General features: G+C 50.9%; 1 protein-coding gene across 2 annotated transcripts; it reads right to left on the reverse strand.

Moving 5' to 3' along the window:
* Window positions 1-236: 236 nt before the first annotated feature.
* On the reverse strand, window positions 237-25,151 carry CHAF1A (chromatin assembly factor 1 subunit A). Of its 2 annotated transcripts, XM_032465865.1 has the most exons (15): window positions 24,864-25,151; window positions 22,327-22,377; window positions 20,273-21,138; window positions 14,884-14,940; window positions 12,566-12,795; window positions 12,397-12,457; window positions 11,960-12,028; window positions 9,508-9,734; window positions 8,828-8,996; window positions 8,608-8,688; window positions 8,114-8,206; window positions 7,066-7,318; window positions 5,987-6,477; window positions 1,254-1,350; window positions 237-713 (listed from the first exon to the last, which is right to left on the reverse strand). In XM_032465865.1, the coding sequence occupies exons 1-15, from the start codon at window positions 25,129-25,131 to the stop codon at window positions 613-615; spliced, it is 3,114 nt and encodes a 1,037-aa protein (XP_032321756.1). In that variant the 5' UTR covers window positions 25,132-25,151; the 3' UTR covers window positions 237-612. The 2 variants fall into 2 exon arrangements, with proteins under 2 accessions (XP_032321756.1, XP_032321757.1); XM_032465866.1 differs by lacking the exon at window positions 14,884-14,940.
* Between the last annotated feature and the right edge of the window lie 877 nt (window positions 25,152-26,028).

Genomic DNA, 26,028 nt, shown 5'->3' on the forward strand with positions numbered 1-26,028 from the left:
CATAAGTAAGCACCTGCTGAGAAGCCCTCTGAACTGGGTCAGCGGGAAGGCCGAGTATTTCACAACAAAGAGGTACAAAGCGATGAGACAGCTTTTGCAAAGCGTAAAGTTTCATACAAACATCACGGGTCCGCGTGTGGGGAAGGGGGTAGCAGATACCCGACGGCACAGAGCACTGGGCAGCGGACACACCGCTCACGGAGGCGACGTATCTGAAAAGACGACAATGTGCCAGGTCAGGGCTAGACAGTTTATACACAGCCACGTCCGGTCCGGGCACCACGCCACACCCACGGGCTTCAATTCATTTACAAGCATCTCCTCGTGGCATCTGCCAGGGGTCCACAGGGCACGACCAGGCTTTCCCCGTGCAGGGCATCACATCACAATAATGCTTTATTAAGAGGCAGATTAATATGCAGCTTTTGGGGGAAAATCTTTACAAGTATCAAAAAGAACTAATCAAGCATCCTATATAACCTTTCCAGACCTCCAGGGAGGTCTGCGAAGCAGGACAAAGTGCTCTTTACACAGGAGTCAGGACTTTCAAGTATCTGAGAGGCGCCGAGAGTGCCCTAACCAGTCCACGTACACACACGGCCCGTCAGGGGCTCAGGAGGGGCCGAGCGAGCTGGAGGGCACAAGGCTCGCTCTGGTGTCCACTCCCACAGCCCCCCCAGCTCCAGAAGTGGTTCCGCACGGGGCCTGGACCTCTGCAAGGCAAGAGAGGGAGGGGCTTCAGCCACTGCACCTGCCGTGGGAGTGGGCGGGCAGGCCCTGCTCCTCACTAAGGCTTGGGCGGTGTCCACCTCGTGCCCGGGCGCTTTCCCTGGCACCCTTCAGCTGGCTTTGCACCCGACCTCCCGGGAGAGGAAGCCCGTGGCGGAGGCGGGGGAGGCGGGCACCAAGGCCCAGCGGCTTGCTGTGCAGGCCGAGGACAACGGCCCAGGCTCCCTGCCCCCGGGGAGGCTCGGCTCCCGCCCCTGGAGCCTGCCTCCCGACGCGGCTCATCACTGCCGACATTCAGGACGCTGGTGTCCCACGTGTAGCTTTCAGACCAGGGCAGATGGTCCGGGCCTGGGCTGGAGCCCTGTGCCCACACCGCCGCCTGGCCAGCCTGCCCAGTGCCTTCCAGGGCCTCTGAACTCAGTCTTCGTTAGTCACAGAAGAAGGCGGGCGGGAGAGTGAAGGTGCCCGTTCTTCCCTCCCCTGCCAACTTGAAGGAAAAGAGGAGGGTTTGGGACCCTTCTCACCCCCAACATCCGAGATGTCCATCAGCACACAGTCTCCTTCCTCTTCTTCCTCCTCCTCCGTGTCCGCCTGGAAGCCATCCAGGTCCCCAGCTTCAACCTGGACAGACAAGGGCACACAGTCCATCAGCAGCAGCCAGGGATGGTGTGATCCCTCCCATCACCTGCTTCTGTACTCCTGACCTCTGCCCATTTTGGCAACAAAAGTTGAGGAGTCTGGTCAGTTTCCCCAGAGGAAACTTTGGGGAGTCCTCTCACACGAACTAATTGTGTTCAGATTTCTGAAAACTACCCTCATCGTTATTTATCCTATTACAGAAACAATTTGTGAATTGTTTTTAAATTAGAATTCTGGGTTTCTGGTTTGGTTTGAAAGAGAGATTGATAAGGCACACACCTTCCCTGAATTATTACTGGGACTAAGTGGCTGAGACATTAGTTGGTCAGTGTTTTCTTCTCTGCCCAACAGCTTAGTCCCCTCTGCCTGATGCTTTGGTGACACTTTCCTTTCACTGATGCTCAGACCAGCTTTGCTCTGAGGATGCCATGTGCGCTGCGTGGACAGGGGTCAGGAGGAGTGGGAAGCCTCTACTGAGGGTAGGATTTCCAATGAGATCTTGAGCCTGGGCTTTTACCAGAGGGGACAGAGAGAGAGGATGGAGAAAGTAACAGGCCTAACTGTAAACATCAACCAGCCACCCGAGCTTCACACTCTATAAATGAACAAGAGAACCGGCAGAGGAGTCAGAGCTGGGCTTACTTCTGAAGCGAGGCTATTTCTCAAAACACTTGTGAAATTCCTGTCATCCTTGCCTGGAAAAAGGATGACAGCGCAACAAGACCCTCTGCCTTGCACACGGGTTCCCCGGCCTGGCTGGCAGACCAGGCTCATGTCCGCAGTCCCCAGTTCTCAGGTAGAAGCACCACACCAGGTCCTCGTGGCTGGGAGCCACGGAGGCAGGAATGGCCCCAGGCAAGCAGGGAGCACTGCTGCCGGAAGGATGCTGCAGGCAGTTTCCAACTACTTGTTTCAGAAGAACTGAGCAGCTCTCAACCACGCCAACCTGGGGGTGTTCCTTTGGGTCTGGTGAGCAATGGGACAGACAGGTTTCTGCACAGCCTTCCCCGGTCCCCGGGCCCTCCAGACAGGAGGTGCAAGTGCAGATGGACGAGGATTTCTCTGGGTCCACAAGTTTTTAGAGGAGCCACCATCCACAGCTCCCCGGGCGCACAACATTCTAAAATGAAGAATTCAGGACGACATCCTGAGTCCTGCTGTGCTGAGAGCTGTCAGCAGTCTGCAGGCGCGGCGGAGCTCACCACGTCGCTGTCCTGCAGGTGGAGCGTGCAGAGACAGAAGGGAAGCCTCCGGAGTTGGGAAGACGGTGAACAACCATAAAGAACTGAGACTGGGTAACACCTGGTCTCCTTTTAAGTTCCTTTTTTTTTAGTTTTTCTTAGATTTTTTCCCCATTTTTTTAACCCTTTTTATTGATTTATATTCATTTTACAATGTTGTATCAAATTCCAGTGTAGAGCACAATTTTTCAGTTATACATGAACATATATATATTCATTGTCACATTTTTTTCTCTGTGAGCCACCATAAGATCTTGTGTATATTTCCCTGTGCTGTACAGTATAATCTTGCGTATCTATTCTACAATTTTGAAATCCCGTCTATCTTTTAGGTTCCTTTTGATCACAGAATATTTTTGACTGGAAAGAGCAAACAGAGCCTCCCCCCATTTAAAAGTAAAACCAAAGCCAAAGAGTTGAGCCACCTTGGGGCCACACACATACGCGGTGTCAGAACTGGCACATAACCACAGGTGTCACTGGAGCATAGGCCTTGTAGACGCAGAAGGTATTATGACTATTTGGTTCGTGAAAAGAAAAGTTTAAATTGCCACAAATTTAGAAAGCCCAAACTAATCTAAAATATTCACATATGTTTATGGTATAGCAAAAATTATCCCCAAGGGGGTGGAAGCATCAGTTAGTGGCTTTACCAAAATGCAAGGGGAGGCACCCTGCATGCTCCCGGGCCTCCAGCCCTACTTCCAGGAAGCTGTGCCCACGGCTCCCCTTCCCGCGCACGTGACAGGCCCCACTCAGCACGCACCCAGAGCTGTCCTCCCACCCGCCCTTCCACACAAGCAGAATTTTGTTGCTGGTGGTGAAGGTCTCACCTCCCCCACCTCCCCAGCAGCTGGGGTGGCTGTGCCAAAAGATACAGATGGAAGCTGCTTCCTTCCTGCTAAATGGGAATCCTCCCCTAGGAAGGCCCCGGCCATCCTGGTCCTGCTCCCCGGAGGTGTGGCAGCCGTTCTGCAACCATGAAGACAAAGGCCACAGATGAAGTCAGGAGGCAGTGGGAGGCAGGAGGAGGCTGGCCCCAGATGAGTGTTCACCAGCTCAGGACTTCTGCTTGCTGGAGACAGACCCACACGCATTTAAGGTGACGTGGGGGCTGTTACCTGCGGCCTTGCACAGGCCTGGGAGACCAAGTGCTGTCCACCTCGAGTGCTCAGAGGAACGGCAGGGATGACTCCCCACCACCCCAAAGAGCCCGAGCTCAGAGCTTCCCTTCCTGTGATGCATGCAGTGTGCTAGCCCATGCTGTGGTCCTGGCCCTTCCCATGGAACTCCCTGAGAAGGGGCTTTGAAACTGTAAGAACTTGGCACCCGCCCTGAGACTCGCTGAGTCAGACTGGCTGCGGCCAGCGTGCCCAGGGAAGTGAAGGCCCAGGCTGGGGCGCGAGCCACGGGCTGTGTAGCCTTCCGTGAGTCCCCGCCACACTGCGAAGCCTCAAGGCACTGCCTATGAACAGAGAGAAGTCGCACTAGCACCGTTCACAGGAATATCGTCAGATGAAACGCCTCTCCCCTGGGGAGGGGGCACCCGGTTTATTTGGGAGGATTTTCTCTCTCCTGGAGGCTCAGTAAATAACAAAGTACCAGTGAAAACGCAGGCACCCACGTCAAGTGCCTGGCGTGAGGCTTCAGGTGATAAGGGTTACGCCGTCCTTTTCCACGCAGAGAAACAGGCCTCGAGCCTGTGTGAGGACACCCCCTGCCAGGAGAGGAAGAGCAGAGGGGGCTCAGGACGCAGCTGCAGCCCTCACATGGAACCTGAGGGAGGCGGATGGGGGACGAAGCCTGCGAACACTGCTTGGATAAGGAAACAGAATGTGTCTTCCAACCCCGGCTTTTTAAAAACTGGCTGCCCAGCTGGTTTCCACCAGAGCAGCCGCACCTGCGCTCCTTCTGGGACAGTCTGGGTAATGGTGGCATCGGCCAGGCACGATCTGCGGCCCGAGTGCAGCCTGAACACACAGTGGACCATTCTGGGCTGAGCCCAGGGAGGGAAGTGTTTGTGGGGCTGAGGCCTGACTCCTAAACAGGTGGGCTCCCCTGAACCAAGCCATGTCCACACCTCACCCGGACAGGGTCCGGGTGTAACAGAACAGCCGACAGGAACACGTCAGACCGCTGATGGTCCCCATGCTGTGACAGTTTAGGAAGGTTTACGACACATCAAAGACCTCACCAGTAAGTAACATCAGAGAGGCAGGGGCAGGAGTGGGGTGAGGGGCACACACTGTGGCTCCCCTCTTCCTCCGACACCACCCAGCCTTCAGCAGCAGCTCCTAAAGCGGCGGCTCCCTCCAGGGAGGCCCGAGACAAGAGCCGGAAACCCAGTTCTCACCACACCTCCATCTCATCCTTGTGAAATGGAGTCTCCCAAACCTCTAGCTCTGTGAGATGCCTGCCTAAAGTGAGGGCCCAGCGCTTACACAGCAAACCAGGTCTCCAGTGAGAGACATGAGACGAGACACATTTACACCCACATTTCAGTAAGAACCAAAGTGCCCGCGGCTGCAGTCAGGGCCCCAGGCTGTACCAGGGGGTACAGGCAGCACTGGAGACTTCACTCTGGGGGCGTTTCTCAGGAAGCCCACCGACCTCAAGGTCCCCATGGGGCCGTGGGCTTTCTCCTTCGTGCGCTGTCAGTTTGCAAGTACACGGCTGTTCGCTTTGCGAGCCCGTCTCCCATTATATGGTGTTTTGCTCCCCACTGTGCCTGCAAGACCTAGCAGGCGACCTGGCGCAGAGTAAGTGCTTAGAAACTGCATTGAATGATGTAAAAACTATCTTACTAACTAAATAAAGCCACCACATGGAACGTTATTCAGTGCTAAAAAGAAATGAGCTAGCAAGCCATGATAATTAAATGCACATTACCAACTGAAAGAAGCCAATCTGAAAAGGCTACATACTGTGCGATTCCAAGGATAGGACATTCTGGAAAAAGCAGAACTATGGAGGCAGTAAAAGGATTAGTAGTTGCCAGGGCCTGGAGGGAGGGAGGGAGAAATAGGCAGACCCCAGGGGATTTCTAAGGCATTGACGTGATTCTGTGAGATACTGTGACAGTGCAGACCTGTCATACGTCTGTCCAAACCCACAGAACGTGCAACACCAGGAGTGAGCCCTGAAGTGAAGTACGGACTCGGGGCGACAGCTCATGAGCTGTAACAACGCGCTGCTCTGGGCAGGGTGCCAACAGCAGGAAGGCTGTGCCTTCGGGTGTGAGGGAGGGAAGCATACAGGAAATCTCTGTCCTTCCCCTCAGGTCTGGTCGGTTTTGTCGCCTCGGTTTGGCTGTGAATCTAAAACTGCTCTGAAAGAATGTGTTACAGATGACGAAGCCGCACAGCCCGGCCACTCACCTGACCGTCGTGCCGGCGCTTCTTCATGAATTGGGTGATGCACATGCTGCCCCCTGATTTCCTCTTGAGCGAGATGGGCATCCCCTGGCCAGGCCCCGTGATGGGGACACTGCCACTGTCCTCCCTGGTGGCCGAGGGCACTGCAGTGATGTAGCTCCACTGGCAGGGCACAGGCAGGTGCTCCTGGGCAAAGCTCTTCAGCACCTCTGGATGGACGTACCAGCACATCCTGTAATCGGGCCTCTTCTCGTAAACCGAGTTCTCGGAAATAATCCGCTTGAGCCTGGCCTTGGAGGGGATGGCGGCGTCCTCGCCGGCAGTGGGGGTCTGGGGGCGGGAAGGGCCAGGGCTTGGGGGGCTGGTGGAGCCGCGCTCGGGGCTGCCGGCGTCCTTGCTGAGCAGTCCTCGGCGGCAGCACTCCTGGAACTCCCGGATGATGACCTTGCTCCCGTTCACGTTCCCGTGCAGCAATGGGAGCAGCTGGGCCAAGACTGGCAGGGACAGGGAGACACGGGGCAGCTGTGAGACTCGGGGAGAAGCGGAATGAACACCGCACATGGTTCTGCCATCTGCCACCGAGCGGCCTTTCTTTTCCTTCCGGTTTTACTGACAGCTGACACACGGCACTGTGTAAACTTAGGGTATGCAGCATAATGATGTGACTTACAAACATCGCGAAGTGACCACCACAGTAGGTTTAGTGCGGGTAGTCTTTTATGGGTAGATTTAAGACACGTGAACTTGCTCCAGAAGAGATTCTGGAAGCCCAAGCCGCACAAGGCAGGATTCGTTCAGATAGACTGTCACGGCCCTCCCGGGCTTTGGGGAGCCAGGGACCGAGGTGTGTGGCCTTGGGCCCGGTGCTGTCTTATGCCAGTCGGTGACGTGGCTGCACTGCTCTTGTATCACAGAAAGGACAGACATGCTCAGAAAGTGGTGGCTTCTGCTATTTTTTTAAGAATTTCTAAATTATCACTCCACTTGACTAAGAAGTCTCCGGCCCCTGGCCTAGGAACCACCTGGGAGTCGGAGCAGCTGGAAGCCTGGCCCCCTCCATCCCGCCCGGAGCTGGCACTCACTCTGCTGGTCCCTCCTCTCTCTCTTGGAGGCCTTGGGCATCGGCTCCTCCTCAGAGGGGACGGTCTCCAGCAGGCACGCCGTGAACTGCTGCAGCACCTTCAGGTCGGCACCGCCGTCCCTGTCGGCCGCCCAGACGCAGCCGATCTTTACAGGCTGGAGCACCCGGAACCTCTTCCCTTTGGCCAGAAACTCGTCCCACTCCTTGGCCTTCAGTTTCTGGCGAACCTTGTGGTTCTCCGGGTCAGCACACTCCTTGCAGGGTAGAGAACAGACACTTGCTCAGGGTCCCCACTCCCCTGCTCCCCAGCACCCGCAGTCCCAGCCTCTGGGCCAGTGAGAGAGAGAGCAGGCCGCAGTGGGCAGAGCCATTCACAGAGTCAGGGCCAGTGCAGCTCCCCAGACTGCCCGCCATGTCTAGTCATCCCTCTTCTGACCCCTGACGGGTGACAAAACAGGCAGAAAGCATTTTCAGGTTGAATGGTAAGTGGTACTTTCGCCCTTTCAGGGTCTGAAATGCACCCTCTTCTCCGGCCATCACTGGAGAGGCACAGGTATTTTGATAACCTCGCCAGTGATCCTCTGACACTACCCTGGATTCTCTGGTTAACATGTGATCCTGGAGCTGTCAACTCAGCAACCCGAAATCACATGTGTGGCCTCTCCCACGCCAGACCGATGCCACTCGCTAAGACAGCTACCCCGTGGGCATGAGGCATGTCTGCCTCGTTGGCCGGAAAGGTAGAAAGAACCCAGGCCCTTCAAGTCTGACCCTGAGAAAAAATCACCCCCTACTGGTATCGCACCAGTCACCGTTTCCCCGCCACCAAAACACCACAACCCGGCAGGCCTTCTGAGCCCTAGAGATGGCTTCCCCAAAAGTCCCACCACCTGGCAGAGCTGAGAAAGCTGGGGGGTTGGGCTGAGCCTCTGAGGCTGTGAGGAGCGAGGTGCACGTGGAATCGGCTATGAGGCGGGCTGGGACCTACGTCACCACCCCCAGGTCAGCGGCCAAGCACCAGCCCCGACGCCTCCCCATTCACCTCTCACCTCAGTTACCCCTTCATCCTCAGACAGGTACCCATGGGGCACAAAGAACCCATCGTCCTCATCTTCATCCTCTGCTACGTCATCATCATCATCCTCAAAAAGAGGGAAAAAAAGTGCACATGATCATAATCCGTGGAAGCCACGTGCGCTTCCTGTAAGGCTTTAATCTCTGAAAACCTCAGAAAGAAAACACCGTCTACCGCTTCAGGTGTAGTTCCTACGGACACCGTGAGGACTGGCTAAGATCCCACTAACTAGTCCTGCTGCACCGCGGTCAGCTTGGGGCCCTGGTGAAGCAGGGAGTGGGCCTGCCCCAACCCAAGGGTTCCACTGCCAGACAGGGCAGTATCACCAAATAAGGGTTTTCAAGAAAAGCTGGAAATGCAGGTGTTACAAGCCAGCTGGGATTTCCAGCAGGTTAGACAGATGCTGTCTGTGAGGGGTGCTGGCCTGGGGCCGCCGCAGTCTTCTGCTCAGAACCTACAAGTGCTCACCCCTTCACTGTGGGAGAGGGACTCTCCTGGCTCCTCCTCTTCCCACTCCTCATCGCTGTCTACCTCGTAGTCAAGGAGGTCCTGAGAAAACAAACACCCAGTGGTCATTGTTGTCTTCAGGGTTGGAAGGGAAAGGCAGAGCGGAAAGGCTGGAACACTTATGGACTCCACAGCACGCTGAGAAGGAAACACAAGAGGGTCAGCCGCTGCTCGCGCTCACCCTGTCCTGGGCCCAGGGGTCCTTCGGGTGAATGACTGTCGTCTTCTTGTTCCATGTCCCCCAGTAAGCTGGTCGGTGATTCTCAGAAAACTGCAGGAGTTTCATCCTGCCGAACTTCCTCCTTTCAGGAACACCATCCACTTTGCTGCTCTCCACGATCACCATGTCGCTGAGAAGTGAAACCCCCACTCAGGAACGCCCCTTCTGTGGCGCATTCACCCGCCCCCAGAGCAGCAGGCTGGGCACTCTACAGAGATCGGCCACCCATCTCTGCAGCAGCGTCCCTATTTCCAAAGCAAGCTAATATTCACCCCAGGGACACAGTGCAAGGAGGGAGACACTAGACTATCAGGCTGCTGCCCCACAGCAAGTACAAAAGTGGGGCTGAGGAGGACACACAAATGTCAAGAACAAAGGACACCCTCCCAGGGAGGCTGGCACGGAAGTGAGAGGTCCAGGCAGTGGGACAGGCAGCCTGCACTCCAAAGCTGTGGCTTTCAGCAAGGCCACCACACCTGAGAGACTCTGGAGGTTCATGGAAGCCAGAAGAGAGAGGACTGATGAAGCATGGAGTTCCAGAGGGAAAGGAGTGGCCAAGGCCATAGGACTCAGCAGCGAACCAGAACCCAGGGCTCTCTGACTTCACCAAGAGGCAAACAGCAGTCTCCCTGGGCACTAACCTGTTAAAAAGGTCTGTGTTCCGGTTAGAAACCATGGTGGGTCCAGACCTGAGGGGCCGCCGGCCTTTCAGATCTTTCAGGAAGGAGAATTCGCTGCTCTGCTGCTGGAGGAGGTGGTCTAACCGATCACAGAGGTCTTGGTCGAAGGGAGTCCGACAGCGAGGGGCGAGGACCATGTGCTCTTTAATTTCAAAAGGGGCAAACTTCCCACAGGAACCAGCCAGGGTCTGAAATGGAGAAGGGATGTGATGGTGCACACTCAGCAGCGGCGAGGTGCTGCGAACACTTGGCCAGTGCTTTTAAGGGTCACCCAGGTTGGCAGGTTAAAGGAGACGCACATAGGCCACACACTGTGTGATGCCATTTACACAGGTTTCTGGAAAAGGCAAAACCACAGGGCCACAGGCTCCATCAGCAGTTGCCGGGGCCGAAAAAGGGGGTGAACAGCAGGGGAGCCGTCTGGGGTGACAGACATGCTGGAAACGCACTCCTGAAAAGGACAGACCTCATTCTGAAAGTACACCCCAGTGAACCTGGATTTTTTGTTTTTTGTTTTTTAAAGACTAGGACCTGAGAGTCCAGGTGAGGAAACTAAGACCTGGGAGGATGACCAGCTTACCCAGAGCCACACCATTACAACACATGATGGCTTGACAGAGCTGACCTCACACCAAAGCCTGTCCTGAGCCTGAAGCAGTGCCTGTGTCTAAAGCTCGTCCTTGGTAATCCTTGCAGTTGGGGTGCCCTCCCCGGGGCTCCCTCAGCTGCGTGAGTGTCCGTGTCAGCGGGCCCCAGGACTGGTGGCACACGTGGACAACGTGGGGGTCAGGAGGAGTCGACATCTCTGAGGCTGAGCGTAAGGAAGCGAGCCTGTCAACCCAGCAAGAAACAACAGCTGAGGCTGACACCCTTATCGTGGCCGCTCGGCAGGGCCATCCAGGGAACTGTTCAAAATCCCAATGCCTAAGCCAGCCCATCAGATTCTCTGGGATGGAATCCAGGCCCCAGTGAGTTTTCAAGTTTCCTGGTGAGTCCAACATGCAGCCGAGGCCAAGGACCAGCAGACTGTTCTCTTCACTAATAGGTGCTGGGAAGATCAAGTATCCACTTGGGAAACAGGGCCATGGGCATAAAGAATTCTAGCTAAGCCAAGGAACTAAACATAAAAAACAAGGCTTAAGCTAAAAAAAAAAAAAAAAAAAAAAAAAACCTGAAAAAAAAAAAAAAAACTAGAAAACGTCTATGACCGTGATATTATATATAGTCTTACAGGCTTTGTACCAAAAACCAATTGCCATAAAAGATTAAAATTGTTCACATTAAAATGAAAAATTTCTGTATGAGAAGATACCATAAACAAGTCAAAAGGCACAGAACGGGCTGAGAGAAAGCCTGTGCAGTGCAGCCCCAGGAATGAAAATCCAGACTACGTAAAGAACTGGAGACTGGGGGGGAAAGCCACAACTGCAGAAACATGGGTGAGAAATAGGAACCTGGAAGTTACAGAAGAAGTAAGATGGCAGACACAGAGGAAAAGATGTGCAGCTGCACTGGGAATCAGGAAAAACGTAAAGCGAAGCAAAGATACGTCTTTTCCACCCGTCAGGTCGGAACAATTACTAGAAAACTCATCACAGCCGGTGCTGGGAGGGCACCTGGACAGTAACAAATACCACCTCAAGAACGTGCGTCCCTAGACCAGCAGCAAGCCCATGTCCAGGTGGCCGTCTGACAGCAGGCGCACATGCAGAGAGGCACTGGTAACATCCACGCACTGCTGGAGAGGGGATCAAGACGGGAAGGGGTGTAAATCGCAAGGCCACCCACACCCGGACACGCTGTGTGGCAACAAGAGAGAATGAAGACGGGCCACCGTGGCAAGAATCCAAAATACAGCCAAGTGAACAGAGTGGTAACACAGTAACTTCTTAGTTTGTCATGTGCATAAACACACAAGTACACCAAGGGATGTAAATGCCCAGAAGATCTGGAAGGACACCCTTGCGTTGGAGATGAGTTACCTCTGGAGCAAGGAGAGGAAGGGGACGGAGGTCTGGGTGCTCCATCAGCAGAGGCTGGTTAGACGCTGACTGGGTGGCAGACGGGGAGGCAGAATTCTGTGCTGGATCCTACATGGTTGTTCCACGCCTGGTCTCCTATCTGAGCAGAAACTCCTCCCTCACACCTTTCCACACAGCTCCCAGCACAAAACTGCTCATGAAGCAACGTCTAAACACTTGGAAGTTTTCGCACATGTGCCACTTTTTGCGTCTTTGGGACGTGGTGAGTGACAATGAGCCTCCAGATGCGACCAGAGATCAAAGCTCCCTGGGCAAGCGGAGGTCCCTCTGGATGAAAGGAGAGCCAGCAGGTCAAAGACATCCTTTTATTTTTTCAAAAGGAAGAGCCTGACAGAGACCATGAGTAAAGCCAGAGGAAGCCAGCTGCTCACCTTGGGGGCCTGTGGAGTCTTTGGTTTCTGAAAGAACCTCGTGATTTCAGCCTTCTCTGCTTTAATGCGCTGCAATTTAAGAGAAGAGGATGAGGAAGAATGAAGAGAAACATGCAAAACACGTAAAAGCCTCTAGAACTGAACCCTAAGCATTTTTAAGTTGAAAGTATCATTTTGATGTTAGCTCTCAAAACCCATCAGCCCACAAGCAGGTACCAGGCAACCTCAAAGGGTCAGGGCCACTCTTGTGGGCAGAGGGCCCGGGACGTCCAGCAGCAGGCACGTGACAGGCCAGCAAGAGTGTGTCTATTTACATGTGTCAGTCCCTGGGGGCCTTGGCTTCCCACCACCCAGGGAACCAACGCTGAAGAGCAATCCGGCAAAACCCCCGCTGCTCAAGCACATGGGAACTTGCACGTTCTGGAAGAATATTCTACCTTTTCTTCCTCTCGCAACCGTTTCTCCTCTTCTTTCTTCCGCTTCTCCTCCAGCTTAGCCCTGTGAACGTGAAACTCAGTTCTAGCCGCCCCACACGGGCGCCGCGTGGAGGCGCAGGGGGGACCCAGGGGTGCCCCAGGGGACGGGGGGGGGGGCAGGGGCACGCACTCCAGGGCCTCCTGGCGCTCCTTGCGCCGCGCCTCCTTGCGCCGCTGCTTTTCCGCCTTCTCCTTCTCGTCCTTCTCCCGCTTCTCCCGCCGCTCCCTCTCCTTCAGCTCCTTCTCTTCCTCCTTCTTCTTCCTGGCTTCCTCCTTGGCCCGCTTGGCCTCCTCCCTCAGCTTCTCCTTCTCCTCCTTCTCGGCCCGGAGCTTCAGCTGCTTGCCCAGGCGCTCCTTGTCCTGCACAGAGACCAGCCACAGCTCAGCCTGGCGGCCGCCCCGAGGGCAACCGCGCTAAACAGCAGGGGGAGCACTAGGGAGCCAGCCCCGGGAGAGGCCTGCGGCCACTGTCCTCACAGCAGTGAGCTTTCAGTCCATTATACTTCGTGCTGTTGTGAGAAGGGTGATGAGAATTAGCTGACACCACAGGGCCTTCCTTTAAGACACCATCTTCACATAGGATGAGGGTCATTTTTTATTGAACTAAAAAAAGATTAAGTAAGTACCTCTGGGCCACTTATGCAGAGTGCCCGCTGTTAGGCCTGAACGGCACTTAATTTATCAGAATACCTTGGCAAAATGAAGACACAAAAACACCCACAGGTTTTCCCTACCTTCAAAACAAAAACAATTTCCTTCCCATCCCCCCAAAACTATACCAGACAATAGGGTTTATTTTACTTCTCTTGAAATGAGAGAGTGGAATCAGGCAAGGATGGGGAATCTGATGAGTAAATCTTAAAACTGGGGAAACAAATGAGAACACATAGAGAATAAAAGCAAAAAAAAATTCTTTTCATCTTTAAAACCATTTCTCAAAAGCAAAACAAAGACTTCTCAGAATCTGAAAAGAAGATCAAATGTTAGGAAGGGCCAGGAGTGATCTCTATGACTACAGTAGTGCTGTTTCACCACCAGCAGGAGGAAACTGCCAGTTTCTTTGATAGTCTTTAAAATGGGAACATCTCATTTTATCACATCCACAGAATTCATATGTGGCCCAGAATGTGACTAATCAGAATTCACATTGAACAAGTGTCACCTCCAGGGTGGAAGGGCGTCATCTTCCAACACAGCACTGGGTGAGTTTCAAGGACTGGCATCATCAATGATGGCTTCCCATCTGGCAGGAGCCTCACAGCTCAGCTTTCGGTCTGGGCCTGTGCCTATGCTCTTGTCCCCGGAGAATATCCTGCTCTTCAGCCTGCTCAACCTCTGGTCCCTTTCACAAAAGCCATGAGGCATGCGGCTGGAGATGTGCGGACGTCCCTGCCAAGTACCCTCCACACTTGACACGTGGGGTCCTTGGAGAAGGGGCTGGTCTGACAGAGTAACTCGAGTAACGAGACCAGCACTGCGAGTGCAGGGCAGGGAGGAGTCGTCTCCCCACTGCTAACTAAGAGGACAAAAGGCTTCTGGAATCATGTGTAAATCAGAACTTTTTAGCCACATCTGAGCCCCTCCTTACCCCTTGCCCTGCAGGTGCCTATCTCTGAAATTCCAATGAAGAGTGAGATAAACTCTAAAAGAGCCATCAAAATACCAAAATGCACAAAAATCAAACGCAGCCATAAGGCAGACAGCACTGGAAGCACCTGGTGAATACTCAGCCAACTGTCACAGGCACCCCTTCCATGAGCTGGCGGGGGAGAAGTCCATGGCTTTCTCTGCTCTTCACCCAGTAAGAAAGAAGGCCCCTGCATTGCTGTGTGTGAAGTTTGGTGACCCCCCTCCAGAGACCAGAATCGAAGACTCAGCAGGGAACCACTAAACACTAATCTACCATCTGGCGTAGGGAACACCAAAAAGCACAACACCTGGGAAGGAACTGAACTTCAATCTATGTGTAGGAGCCTGGGGTGCAGGGAGACGGATGGGGTTCTTTCTAAGGCAATTTTTTGTTTGTTTGGGGAGAGGAGGAGGTAATTAGGTTTATTCATTTATTTATTTACTTACTTAATGAGGGACTGGGTATTGAACCTAGGACCTCATGCATGCTAAGCACACGCTCTACCACTGAGCTACACCCTCCCCGCCCTTTTTAAGGAAGTTTTAAACTACAATAGGATGCCCAGCTATTAAGACAGTACTCACTGTAATAAAAGCTTAGAAAACACTACACGCAAAACCTTAGGATTTAGCAAAGCTAAAAATGATACAATCCACAAGCACGAGGCCCAGTTATGTAAAATGAAGCAAGACGCAAAATGATGCTCAGGACAAGCAAGGGAAAGTGAAAACTGGGCCAAAGAAGGGCAGAGGCTTCGCTTCCTATGTACCGCCAAAAGCACAGCAGGGGAACTTTCTATTTTAGGGGAAATGTCTTACTCTTTGCAATCTCATCTTGTTCTTCTCTGCAGAGTCTTTGACCAATTTCTTACTTATCTGAAAGGAAAGACATTTATCTGTAAATATGGGCTGTTTCAATCACTTTAACACATTTAAATACCGCATAGTCCTTGGGGAGGGGAAGGAGGAAACAGTGACCCACGCTGTTAAGATCTTTGCAAAGTAAGAACAGCGAAAACCTTTCCAGGTGACCAGTTTCCACTGAACAGAACCAAAACATCTTAGGTGGGTCATAATCTCCAATGAATGTGCACTTGTGTGCATCTGGGGATAAAAGGAGAGACCAGAAGGCAGATGATAAAAATGAAGGAGGCCTAGCTGGAAAGCAGAAGCCACAGCCAGCAGCCATCAGGGAGATGACACAGTGGTAGTTCTGTAGCCAACTGAAGGACTCGCCCTGTCTGAAGAGGACGGGGTCTTAAAGGCTCGAAGCCCAGCACTGCTGCCTCTTCCGATTTTCCTGGGAGGCTGACAGTGGGAATTTTCTGTGAATTCTGTAAGCACAGGCACACCTTGCTTTATTGTGCTTCCCAGACACTTTTATCCCCCCCCCCCCAAACTAAAGGTCTGTGGCCACCCTGCATCAGGCAGGTCTATTGGCGCCATTTTCCCAACAGCATTTGCTCCCTGTGTGTCTGTGTCACATTTTATTCTCACGGTATTTCAAACTTTTTCATCATTATTCATTTGTTGCAGTGATCTGTGGTCAGCGATCTTTGATGTTACTATCGCAAAGATTATGGTTTGCGGAAGGCTCAGACAACAGTGGTTTTTTTTTTTTGGTAATAAACTATTTGTAAATTACTTTATTTGTAAATTAAAGGGTATGTCCTTTTTTTTCTGACATAACACTTTATAGACTACAGTACAGCATAAACATAACTTTTATATGCGCTGGGAAACCAACAGATCGCCTGACTGCAATATTTGCATCATTGTGGGGGTGTGGAACCTAACCCGCACCATCTCGGCAGTCTGCCTGTAATGTCTAAAGATCACCACCGTGTGAATCAAGAAAGACATGTTTACGGGCTGGATTCCCACCGGCCACCAATTTGTACTCCCTGCCCAGCACAGCTCTGCTTTTTAGAATACAGAGTGAATGCCCAGGAGAAAAGGTCAGCTTGCCAGAGGTGGCGATCTGCTCTAGAACCCTACGTTCTGGAGCACAGCAGTCTCTATCGTCTCTGCAAAATGAATTGAGTGTGAGCTACAAGGATTGACTGAGATGCACAGCTGGACTCACTCGCCGTGCTGGCCAGATGGTCCCAGGTAGGAACACGAACGAGGAGTCCAGACTCCAGGCTTAAGCTATCTCCAGAGCAGGAATCCTGGTAACCAAAGCACTCGCTGGAAGAGCAATGGGGAGAATTCAGGCCGGAAAGAAATACATACCGAGGCTCACTGTAGACTTGGGGAAGTAGTCAAAAGATGAGACAAGCTGAGCTGAAAAACCAAAAGCCCATTTCTTTTGAAATGGTCTGACATTCCAACAAAACTATGTAAAAACAGTTATTTCTCTACTGGGAAAGACTCAGACCTGACTAAGACTTTCTACTGAAAAAAACTCACAGATTAAGACATCCTTCTTACCTGGGATACCCTGAGTTCTTTCTGAACTAAGCCTTCCCTCAAGAGAGGGCCAAGCACAGCCACATGTTTCACAGGCATGAAAGCCATATGACTGGCAGAACACGCAACCCCGTCTCACCGGGCAAGCGTGACAGAAACGCCAGTTACTAACGCAGTCTCACCAAGAGCTTAGAAGGATGTATCTGCCTCTCCAGAATCCACTCTGCCAGCCAACTTGGACTTCACCCCCACAATAAAGGATTTAACGGCAGGAGTCTAAGTTGCTGTGTCTATGTCATTGTCCTTTGTGTTCAAAGATGATAGCACCAAATGTGACTGCCAGACCGCAATATGAGAATATTTGGGGACGAAAACACATTTGTTTAGTCTTGCCCATACTTGCTGAATTTCAGCTGCAGAATCAGTGCCTTTTATAATGCTTCCCCTCTGCTGTGAGTCCAGGAGCACTGGAGGTAACATGACCACCAGAAGCTGCCTTTATGATATCCAACAACCAGAGCAATTATGATTTAAAACCAGTATCTCTCTTGCTTTACTAGACATCTAGATGGAACTTACTGAATGGATATTTTATCTTCTTGACACTTGGCCCAAGTATTTATAGAACTCTCTCAAAATATGGGCCACAGTTGACCTATCTGGAACTTGGCCACCAAAAACGAGATCCAGGATCCCAGAATGAAGCTGAAACACACACACATCAACCATTCCAAAGAGTCAAGGCTGATATGACTATGTCTGTGCAATAAAATTCCTGCACTGTATTCAGAAGAATCCTAGAGCCCACTCACTCTGATGTGACACGTAAGGAGATCTAATTTCTAAGCCCAGAGCAAGTAAGTCTCAGCAGCTGAGGTGAGGAGAGGTGGCTGAGGACAGGCCCAGCCACACGGGGACTGCAAGCAGCCGAACCCACACGCCCATTCCTGTGAGCCTGCAGTTCTACTTAACAGCAGCCCAAGGAAGCTCATGGCAACTACTGTCTGTCAAGACCGAGAATTAGCAACAAGAGAAATATCCATCCATCCAGGAAGAATGGCTGTGCAAACTGCAGTACGTCCGCACCATCGCACCATCAGCACGTGATACAGCAGTTAACAGAGACAGATACTCCCATCCCAACGTGAAACACAGCTAAGACACCCTGGAATCAAAGAGAAACATGTTTACGGTATCATGGCTCATGTAAGGAAACAAAATGATACTGTGTATTCCCAGGGATTGCCCACACAAGCACCACACAGAGGACTATGACTGACAACAACGGCAGCCTAGGAGACAGAAAAAAGCCAGAGGGAGCTGCAATGTTTCAGTGATTTTTTTTTTTAACACGAAGAATTTAGTACTCGTATAATTTAAATTATCTGGGAAAATTCCAGCAATCCGGGCTCATGTGTATAGAGGTGAGACATAGATTCCAGTCACACCACTAACCACACAGCCCTTTATGGAACAATAATCTTGAGTCATCAACAATGTAGGCTAAATTACACATTTAACTGCAAGCAAACTGGAGAAATGGTTCTAGCCTAGGTGTTAAAAAGTTCTGATGCTAAGCACCAACAGAAGAGAGTCCTGAATTATCTTAACAAGGTATTCCTAAATTGTTTTTCAAAGTGAGACTCTCTAGATACCTGGGAGTACTCCAAACAAAACAAAACAAAACAAAACAAAACAAAACAAAATAAAGCTCTCTCGGGGGATGCTGTCCTGCACTCCCTGGGAAGAGACAGCAGGACCCGCATCGCACCCAGTTCCCCTGGAAAAAGCACACACTGGGGACCAGTAAATGCTTGGGGGCTTGATTTCTCAGTACCCGGTCCAGGACTAACTGAGCCCAATGAAAACCAATCTATGACATGGTTAAGAGGAAACAATCTGTGAGCCTTCAACAAATTTCTGCCTACAATCTGGAGAGGAGGAGGAAGTGGAGAGGGAGGAAGGAAAAAGAAAAGTACTCTCTACAGTAACAGGGGTCAGGAAAAAGGGGCACACGGCAGGGAAAGGTGCTACAGTTAGGTACCAACCAACCAACCAACCACATGGCAGGGAAAGGTGTCAGAGTTAGGTATCAACCAACCAGGAAATCCAGCACTCCTGAAAGGTAAACAGATAAACTAGAAAGCTGAGTGTGTGATGCTGGAGGCTGCTGTCTCAGGCTGTCTGGCCATCACAGCGCCCGCAGGTTCCCGGTCATCCCTTGATTTCGCCGTCATACTTGCGGTTTTGCCCAGCATCAGGGGCTCTACCTCCAGCCGGTGGGTGATTGGGGCACTTTTCTGCCAAAGGCCCAGGGCGGGACCTTCGCCACCTGCAGTGTGAATTATTTGCAAAGCTGTGTGGTAACACTGTCTTCTAGAACATCTCAAAACTCCAAGTCTGCATTCAGAGTAAGACCTAGCATCTCAGAGGCAGGACTTCCTAAACTGAGCACTCTTGGTTCATGTGCTCAGCTGATTTATGGCCATTTGGGACAGTGGACAAGAAGGAAAACTGTTCTGTGTCAAGGCCCAAGTATGTAGCTTCCCAATCCCCAGGATTGTCTATGGACATAAAAACAAAATTAAAAAAGGAAGTTGTTAAGAAGAATGGAAAAGGTGTACATGTCCTGATGTCCAGGCTCACTGGCTATAACAAGTCACATGACAAAGCAGTTCTGCAAAACACAAGCAGCCGCCTGGAAGGACCTGGAGCAATGGTTGGACAGAACAGAACGAGACGACTGACAGTGAAACTCAGTCTCGGATTTTGAGTCCGACTAATGGCTCGGATGGAAGTTTAAAAAATGAGCATCTCAGTCAGCCGTATTTAGAAACTTAGAAGAAAAAATGATGACCCCACTCGTGACTGATACTTTGTGAACTAAAGAGGAAGCCATTTTTCCCTTTCTCCGATCTCCTCAGGGGGTAAAAGACAAGAAATGTAATCATCTAGAAAAATAATTCATCCCTTAGAGATTAAATTTCAGAAAGCAATCACGGTTGGTTGGTTACGGTCAAATTAAGCAGGTACAGTAGAAAATGAACCACCCACTCCAGGATCCAATCTTCTATGAAAACCTGATATGAAAAAACACAAGTGCTACAAAATCAAAGAACACTTTTAAACACAATTTGGGATTCTTGACTAATTTTAACAGCTCTACCCACAGGACCTTAGGGACAGGTGAAAACAGAGACAGTTGCCATTGTGCTGATGGGAAACCAGTGACAGAAACAGGGGTCCTTAAAAATGGTGCTAGGTCTCTCCTTCTGATTGCTCTGGGTGAGGTTTTCAAAGTGGGTGGCCATGCTGACAAGAGCCAACCCTACAGAATTCCCCATTTGATTCTCCCTGCTGTCTTGGGCTTTCTTTACCAAAGCTTATGGACTGTTTACCAGCAATAGCCCTACGAGTCTCTGTGGGAACCAGAGGAGTGCAGGGAGCTGAAGCTAAAGGCTGACGTGACGGTCAGTTGCCTGCTTACATCTGTTAGTCACTAACGTGGCTAAGGTGACCAGTACCATCAATTAGATGTGAACAAGGCGACCAGGACAGCACCAACACAACAGTAACTAACCAAACTACCAGCACATCGCAGGGTACATGGAGCTGAACACTTCTAACGGCTTTTGAAATCAGAAAGAGTTCTGCACCAGAAGTCACAGGATCTGGTCTGTGGCCCCAGTCACTTGGCCACTAGCCATCTGGGTGACACAGTATCCGAGTTAAGAGTGAGGGGCCGGACCCAGAAGCCTCTGGATTCCATCAGCACTGGTTTATGGGAGATACTCACTCTGTGGGCTGCTGTGGAGGTGGGAAAGGGGCTGGGGCTGTTGCGCTGCTTTGCAGGAGCAGACTGCCCCTCGGGTGAGCTGGTAGGAGAGGAGGAGCTCAGGGATGAATGGCTCAGGACAGAGTCCTCTTCGGGGCTGGACCCCAGCGTCTCGCTCTCGGAGGGCATGCCCTGGCCCAGAGGGGTGGTGGGAGGAGACCTGGCTCGGGGTCTGGCAGCCAGGATATCCTGCAGGACAACCACAGGCACCTTCCCTTTGAACAGGATGCCCCTGGCTTCGCTCCACCTGTCCTGGTCCTGCCTGGAGCACGTTCTCAGGCCGCCTCTCAGCTCAGGGCAGCTTTGGGGCAGGCCCTTCTGCTCCAGTCCACTCCTCTCTGCACTCCCTGACTCAGCACCTCTCTCCTCCACTTTGCATGGAATGTCTGAAAGGGCCTCTTCAGGAAACGCCAGCTTGTCCTTCTGACTGGCCTTCGGCAGCCCCCTCTCACCTCCAGCTTCTTCTGTGACCCCATTTACATTCTTCTGAGAGAGAGAGGCGGCAGAATTTGGTTTATTGTGGCCCATGTTGCTGTCGGTTAGGTCACTCAAGTCCTCCATCAAATCGATCATGACCATGTTCTGGCCAATATCGTTTTCGACTTGACTTCTTAAAAAGTTATCTAAGGGACCCTTCCCATTGGCAAGTTTTGGCCTAAAATCTATGTCAGAACCCATATGACAGCCGTTCTCCAAGTGGTCCAAAGAGGTTTCTAAGTCGGGGTCTTGACTCTGCACAGAGGTGCTCTGAGAGCCCCTCGTGTCCTCCAACCCGTCGTCAGTCTTCTCCTTTGTGACAAGACTCAGGCGTTTGAATGGCAGACGCGCTAAAACAAGAAGAGAAGGAGGCCACCTTTTTAGTGAGTGTGATCAATACTCTCATACTCCATATGCTCACAAGCGACCAACCTTGCTGTGCCTGGGGGTGGGGGGGGATTTCTCAAGTTTAAAAAGGGGTTATCTTTTCATTATGTAGTTTCCCAACATCCTAACTAAAGGCAAAAGCAAAAAACTGACAAGCTTTTATAGCAGGGATACTGACAGAATTTTGAAAGAGACATTTTCTGATCTGTTCAAATTCCAAAGTTACTTGTTATGGGTGGAAATCCCATTTGAAGATAAGTGCCTCTCATTCTGAAAAGCAAAAAGGAGATCCATTTGCAGAAAGATTTCTCTCTGCCCCTAGCATCCCAGGCTTTCAGCATTTCTTGCCGATGAAACAACTACCCTCCCACTGCATGCCAGCCTTCTGGCTGCTCTGAAGAGATACATGGCAACACCTCAGGAGTGTGAGGAGGTTCAGATGGGTGTCTTCCCAAGGCGCCCACATTTCCTCAAATGCCAAAGCATCTCATTAACTACTTTATAGTGTAAGACCGAACAAACCTGTTCTTGAGCAGTTTATAAAACAATCATGCCCTCAGAGTCTAGTCTGCCCCTAACCCTTTAACCTCAGAAGAGGGTTGCCACCACCATCAAACTTGATATCAGTTGTCACAGAAGGCAGGCTGCTACAGGCGAATGAGACAACCAAGCTTTAAAAACCAGAAACCATCCTTTTTTATATAATCCAACCACTAATCTGGCCTACATGAAAGGATTTGGAGACATTCGTGCAAAAAGTGGTTCAACCAGGAGCAGCTGTGCCTGCCAGGGGGTATCCAGCAATGTCTGGAGACATTACCGGTTGTCACGAACTTGGGGAGAAGGCTTGGAATGCTGTTAAACTCTCTACAATATACAGGATAGCAACGTTCCCCCATGACAAAAAATGACAAAATCAACAGTGCTGAGGTAGAGAAACCCAGCTGTAAAGGCAGAACCTCTGGATTTGATCTTGGGGACAGTAGTGTAATGAAATGGGTTTCCTAGTTTCCAGTTTTAAGGTGCAATTGTTTTCTCCCCTCTAACCCCTTGATGCGTCTGCTGAGGACCCCAAAAGATGGCCTCTGCCCAAGGGGAATTAAAAATATAATTGAGGAGACAAAATATTTAATCCATTCCCAGAAAGTTACCTTGTATTAACTTCTTGACTGGAAAAGCTGGTCTGTCTTTGCAATCCATGGCTGTGAATAAGTGTCAAAGGGTAAGTTATTAAATGTTGGAAACAGTGAAGCAGCAAATACATACGCAGTACCTGTTATGCACACAGTGCTTGTTCAGTGGGGGTGATTTCGCGCCGCCTGCCTCCACCGCCCCCAGGAACATTTGGTGACATCTAAGGACACTTTTGGTTGTCATGACTGGAGACAGGATGCCACTGGCATCGACTCGGTAGGCGACAGGGATACTGCTAAATATTCTGCAAAGCACAGAACAGCCCCCCACAACAGAGATTATCTGGCCCCAAATGTTAATAGGTTGAGAAATTCTGCCCTGGACACTGTCACATCTTCACTCTTTTATTTTCCTTGAGCACTTATCATTCTGAGACCTTTGTGTTTCTATCTCCCTACAACAGAACGCCAGCACTCGGACAAGATTTGTTCCATATTGTACCTGTCCCACCAGCCCAGGGTCTGGCACATAGTGGGAAATCAATGAACACAGTAACAGGAACAATGAAAAGGGGACTGAGTAAAAGTAGAGATGAGAGAAAACACTGTATCACTGATTTCAACATGAATATGACCCCAAAACAACCTCCTCCAATCCAATCACTCCCCCATCAACAAAGCTGTAAAATTAGAATAGAACTTACTTCCTTTTAAAATATAGTTTATAAAGATAATACAACTTGAAAGCATTTTGAGTTTGCCAGGCTAGAGCTGAAGTGCTATCAAGAAATGGTAAGGGAGAATATTTTCCTATACACACACACAGACACACACATACACACAATCTCAAAAAAAAGCACCTAACAATATCAAAGCTGATGCAGAAATGATCATAAATAGAATCAAATCTTTAGATAGATATCTTCAAATGGCTAAAATAAATTTAGAAGCTGACATCTAGATCTGGCTTGGAAAAATCTAGTTTAGTTATTTTGGCCAATCTACATTTTAGAAAAAGATATATATATGTGGGTATTAGTAAAAAGCAGATCACGGCTTTATAAAAAACCCAGCTTTCCATAGATGAACCTGCCCTCCCCCCTTTCAAGCTTGGAATATAAGAAAGGTATCCAGAAGACTCACATTTCCTTTCTGTCCATTTCAAGGTAATATTCTCAAGTTCTCAGTTACTAAAAACAAGGATTTTTCTTCCCTCAACTGAGGGATATATAACCTTTAGCCACTTAAATTTATTTTTAGGACAACGACAAGGATTTACAGGCATGGCCCTGAGTCACCAGCTTTGATGCAACAGAACCGAAGATGGAACAGAAGTGACCTGGGCCCAGAAGCAACCTCAGGTCTACAGAAAAAAGGATCCCATCCAGGGATCCAGACTGCTCAAAGGTACACATACAAACTTACCAATGCTCTTTATTCTGAGATTATATCCCTCATAATTTTATTTAGCATTAAAACATCCTTCCCTTTTATGGTCACAGCAAATGGTGCTTTTTAAATTTTTTTAATTGAACATCTTTACTGGGTCAAATGATTGTCCACAACAATCAGTCCCAACTTTATTTATATGAATTCTGTGTCTCTTTAAAATCCCACAGTCTGGAAACAATTAGCACAGTGGTTTTCAACTAGGGGGCCCCTTGGCAATGCTTTGGATACATTTTTGGTTGTCACAACTGGGAAGGGGCGGTTGCTACTGAAATCTAATGGCTGGAGGCCACGGATGCTGCTGGACACCCTACAGTGCACAGGATGGCCCCAAATGTCAATAATGCTGAGGCTGAGAAGCCTTGGACTAGACTAATTGATGTCCCTGCCAACACTTAATTCATTCAACCAATCCATATTTATTGGGCACCTACTACATGCCAAGCATTGCGCCAAGTGCTGGAGGTAAAATGGGAGTCAAGCAAGAGAGACAAGCAGTCTGGTCTTCCTTGGTTCACCACTCCAAGTTCTGGGGGCTTGCCAGGCACCAGAAAGCCCCCTCCCAAGACACAGGAAGGAAAGACAAGTCCTCACCATGCATATCCGGCAGCATCAAGAACCCGGGACCCCTACCATCTGGGCCTCTTACCTGGGCTTGTGCAGACCCGCCGACGCAGCTGTTAGGGTCCTTGAGCCCGTGTGACCCCCGACCTCAGGTTCCCCACCCGGCCCTAAGGCCGCTGCAGGGTCCAACTTGTTCAGGGGACACAAACACACTTAGTAACCTGCAAAGCCGGCCCTTTCACCACACTGGGTCTCAATTTCCTCTCCTGGCCACAATGACCCGTCACCACAGAGGGCTCTGGAAGGACGAACTGACGCAAAAGCGCCGGGAAAAAATGGTCGCGGCCGCAACAATAACGTCAAGGAGGGCGCCCTACGGGTCGCAAGGCCCTGTCTCGGGATTGTAACGGCCCGCGAACCGAACGCCAGGTGCCGAGCAGCGGGCCCGGAGCCGGGAGGCCCGTCCATCCACAACTGCTGCCTCCGTGCGCACAGGCCGCGCGCCGCGCCCCGCCTTCCCCTCCGCGCGGGCCAGAACCGACCTGTGGCCGCTGCTCGGGCGCCCGGCGCCCCGCACTCCGGCTCTTCCAACATTGCCCCGGCGGCGTCTCGAGCTTCCCTCAGGCGGCGGAGGCGCCGGCTCAGCTCCGGCGGCCGCTGCTGCTCGCCCTCGCGCCCGCGCCGCTGCTGCCGCGGCCGCCGCGCTCGTATTTGGCGGGAACCGCGGAGACCCCCGCGGCCCACGCTTCGATTGGGTGAGGCCGCATCACGTGACGGCCCTCTTCGGGAAGAAGGGAGCGCCGGGAGCATCCTCGCGAGAGCCGAGGCTTCCATTCCTCACATACCTCCCTTATTGATATTCCTGCAGAGGGCGGGGCTTCCTCTCGGCGGCCAGTCTCAGGCGGGGAGCAGATGCCCTGCGATTGGGGGTGGGTGGTGTCACGCTGAGAGCTCGATTCTGTGATTGGCTGAGCGCGTGGGATCGGTCAGTGGGAGGAAGGAGGGCCAGGCTCCTACGTCATGACGAAACGCTTTACGTAAGGCGCCAGTGACAGCCTGTAAATGCGATTTAAGTGAACTGAAGTTCTTTTACACTACCTGGACTTAAGATGAATATAGCAACAGCAGTTAAAATTATAAATTACTTTATATGAACAATAAAAATAAATAAACTCTGAGCATCTCTTCAGAAGCATTTGAGATGCAGTAAATATTTTCAGAGGGAATGAATTAAGTGGTTGTTTCTGGTTTAATCCTCAGGATTTTGCACATACTGTTTCCTCGCCTGCAACACTTTCTGCAGCTCTTCTCCTGGTCGATTTCTACCTAACTTTCAGATCTTAGATTGAAACCCCAAAGAAACTTTTCCTCTCCTACTCCCAACCAGATGAAGTTTCTACAACACTGTTCTTTTTCTTGGAGCAATTACAGCTTATGCTTATTTATTAGCGTGTTTTTGGTTAATGAATTAGTTTCTGTTTCTGTCATTAGCAGGAATCATTTATCACTGTATCCTCAGGGCCTATCAGTGACTAATATATTAGTAGGTACCCAATATATATTTGAGTGAACACAAAGCCTCATGTAGAACAGAGACTTTCCGAGTCAGCCTGCGAGCCTCAGAACAGGTTTTCTTCAGCACCAATTTAATCTCTCAAGCAAACAGAAATGAGGAGAGAGGAGTTAAATTTGGCCCAATTTTGGGAT

The sequence above is a fragment of the Camelus ferus genome, chromosome 22 (assembly GCF_009834535.1).
Source record: "Camelus ferus isolate YT-003-E chromosome 22, BCGSAC_Cfer_1.0, whole genome shotgun sequence".
Lineage (NCBI taxonomy): Eukaryota > Metazoa > Chordata > Mammalia > Artiodactyla > Camelidae > Camelus > Camelus ferus.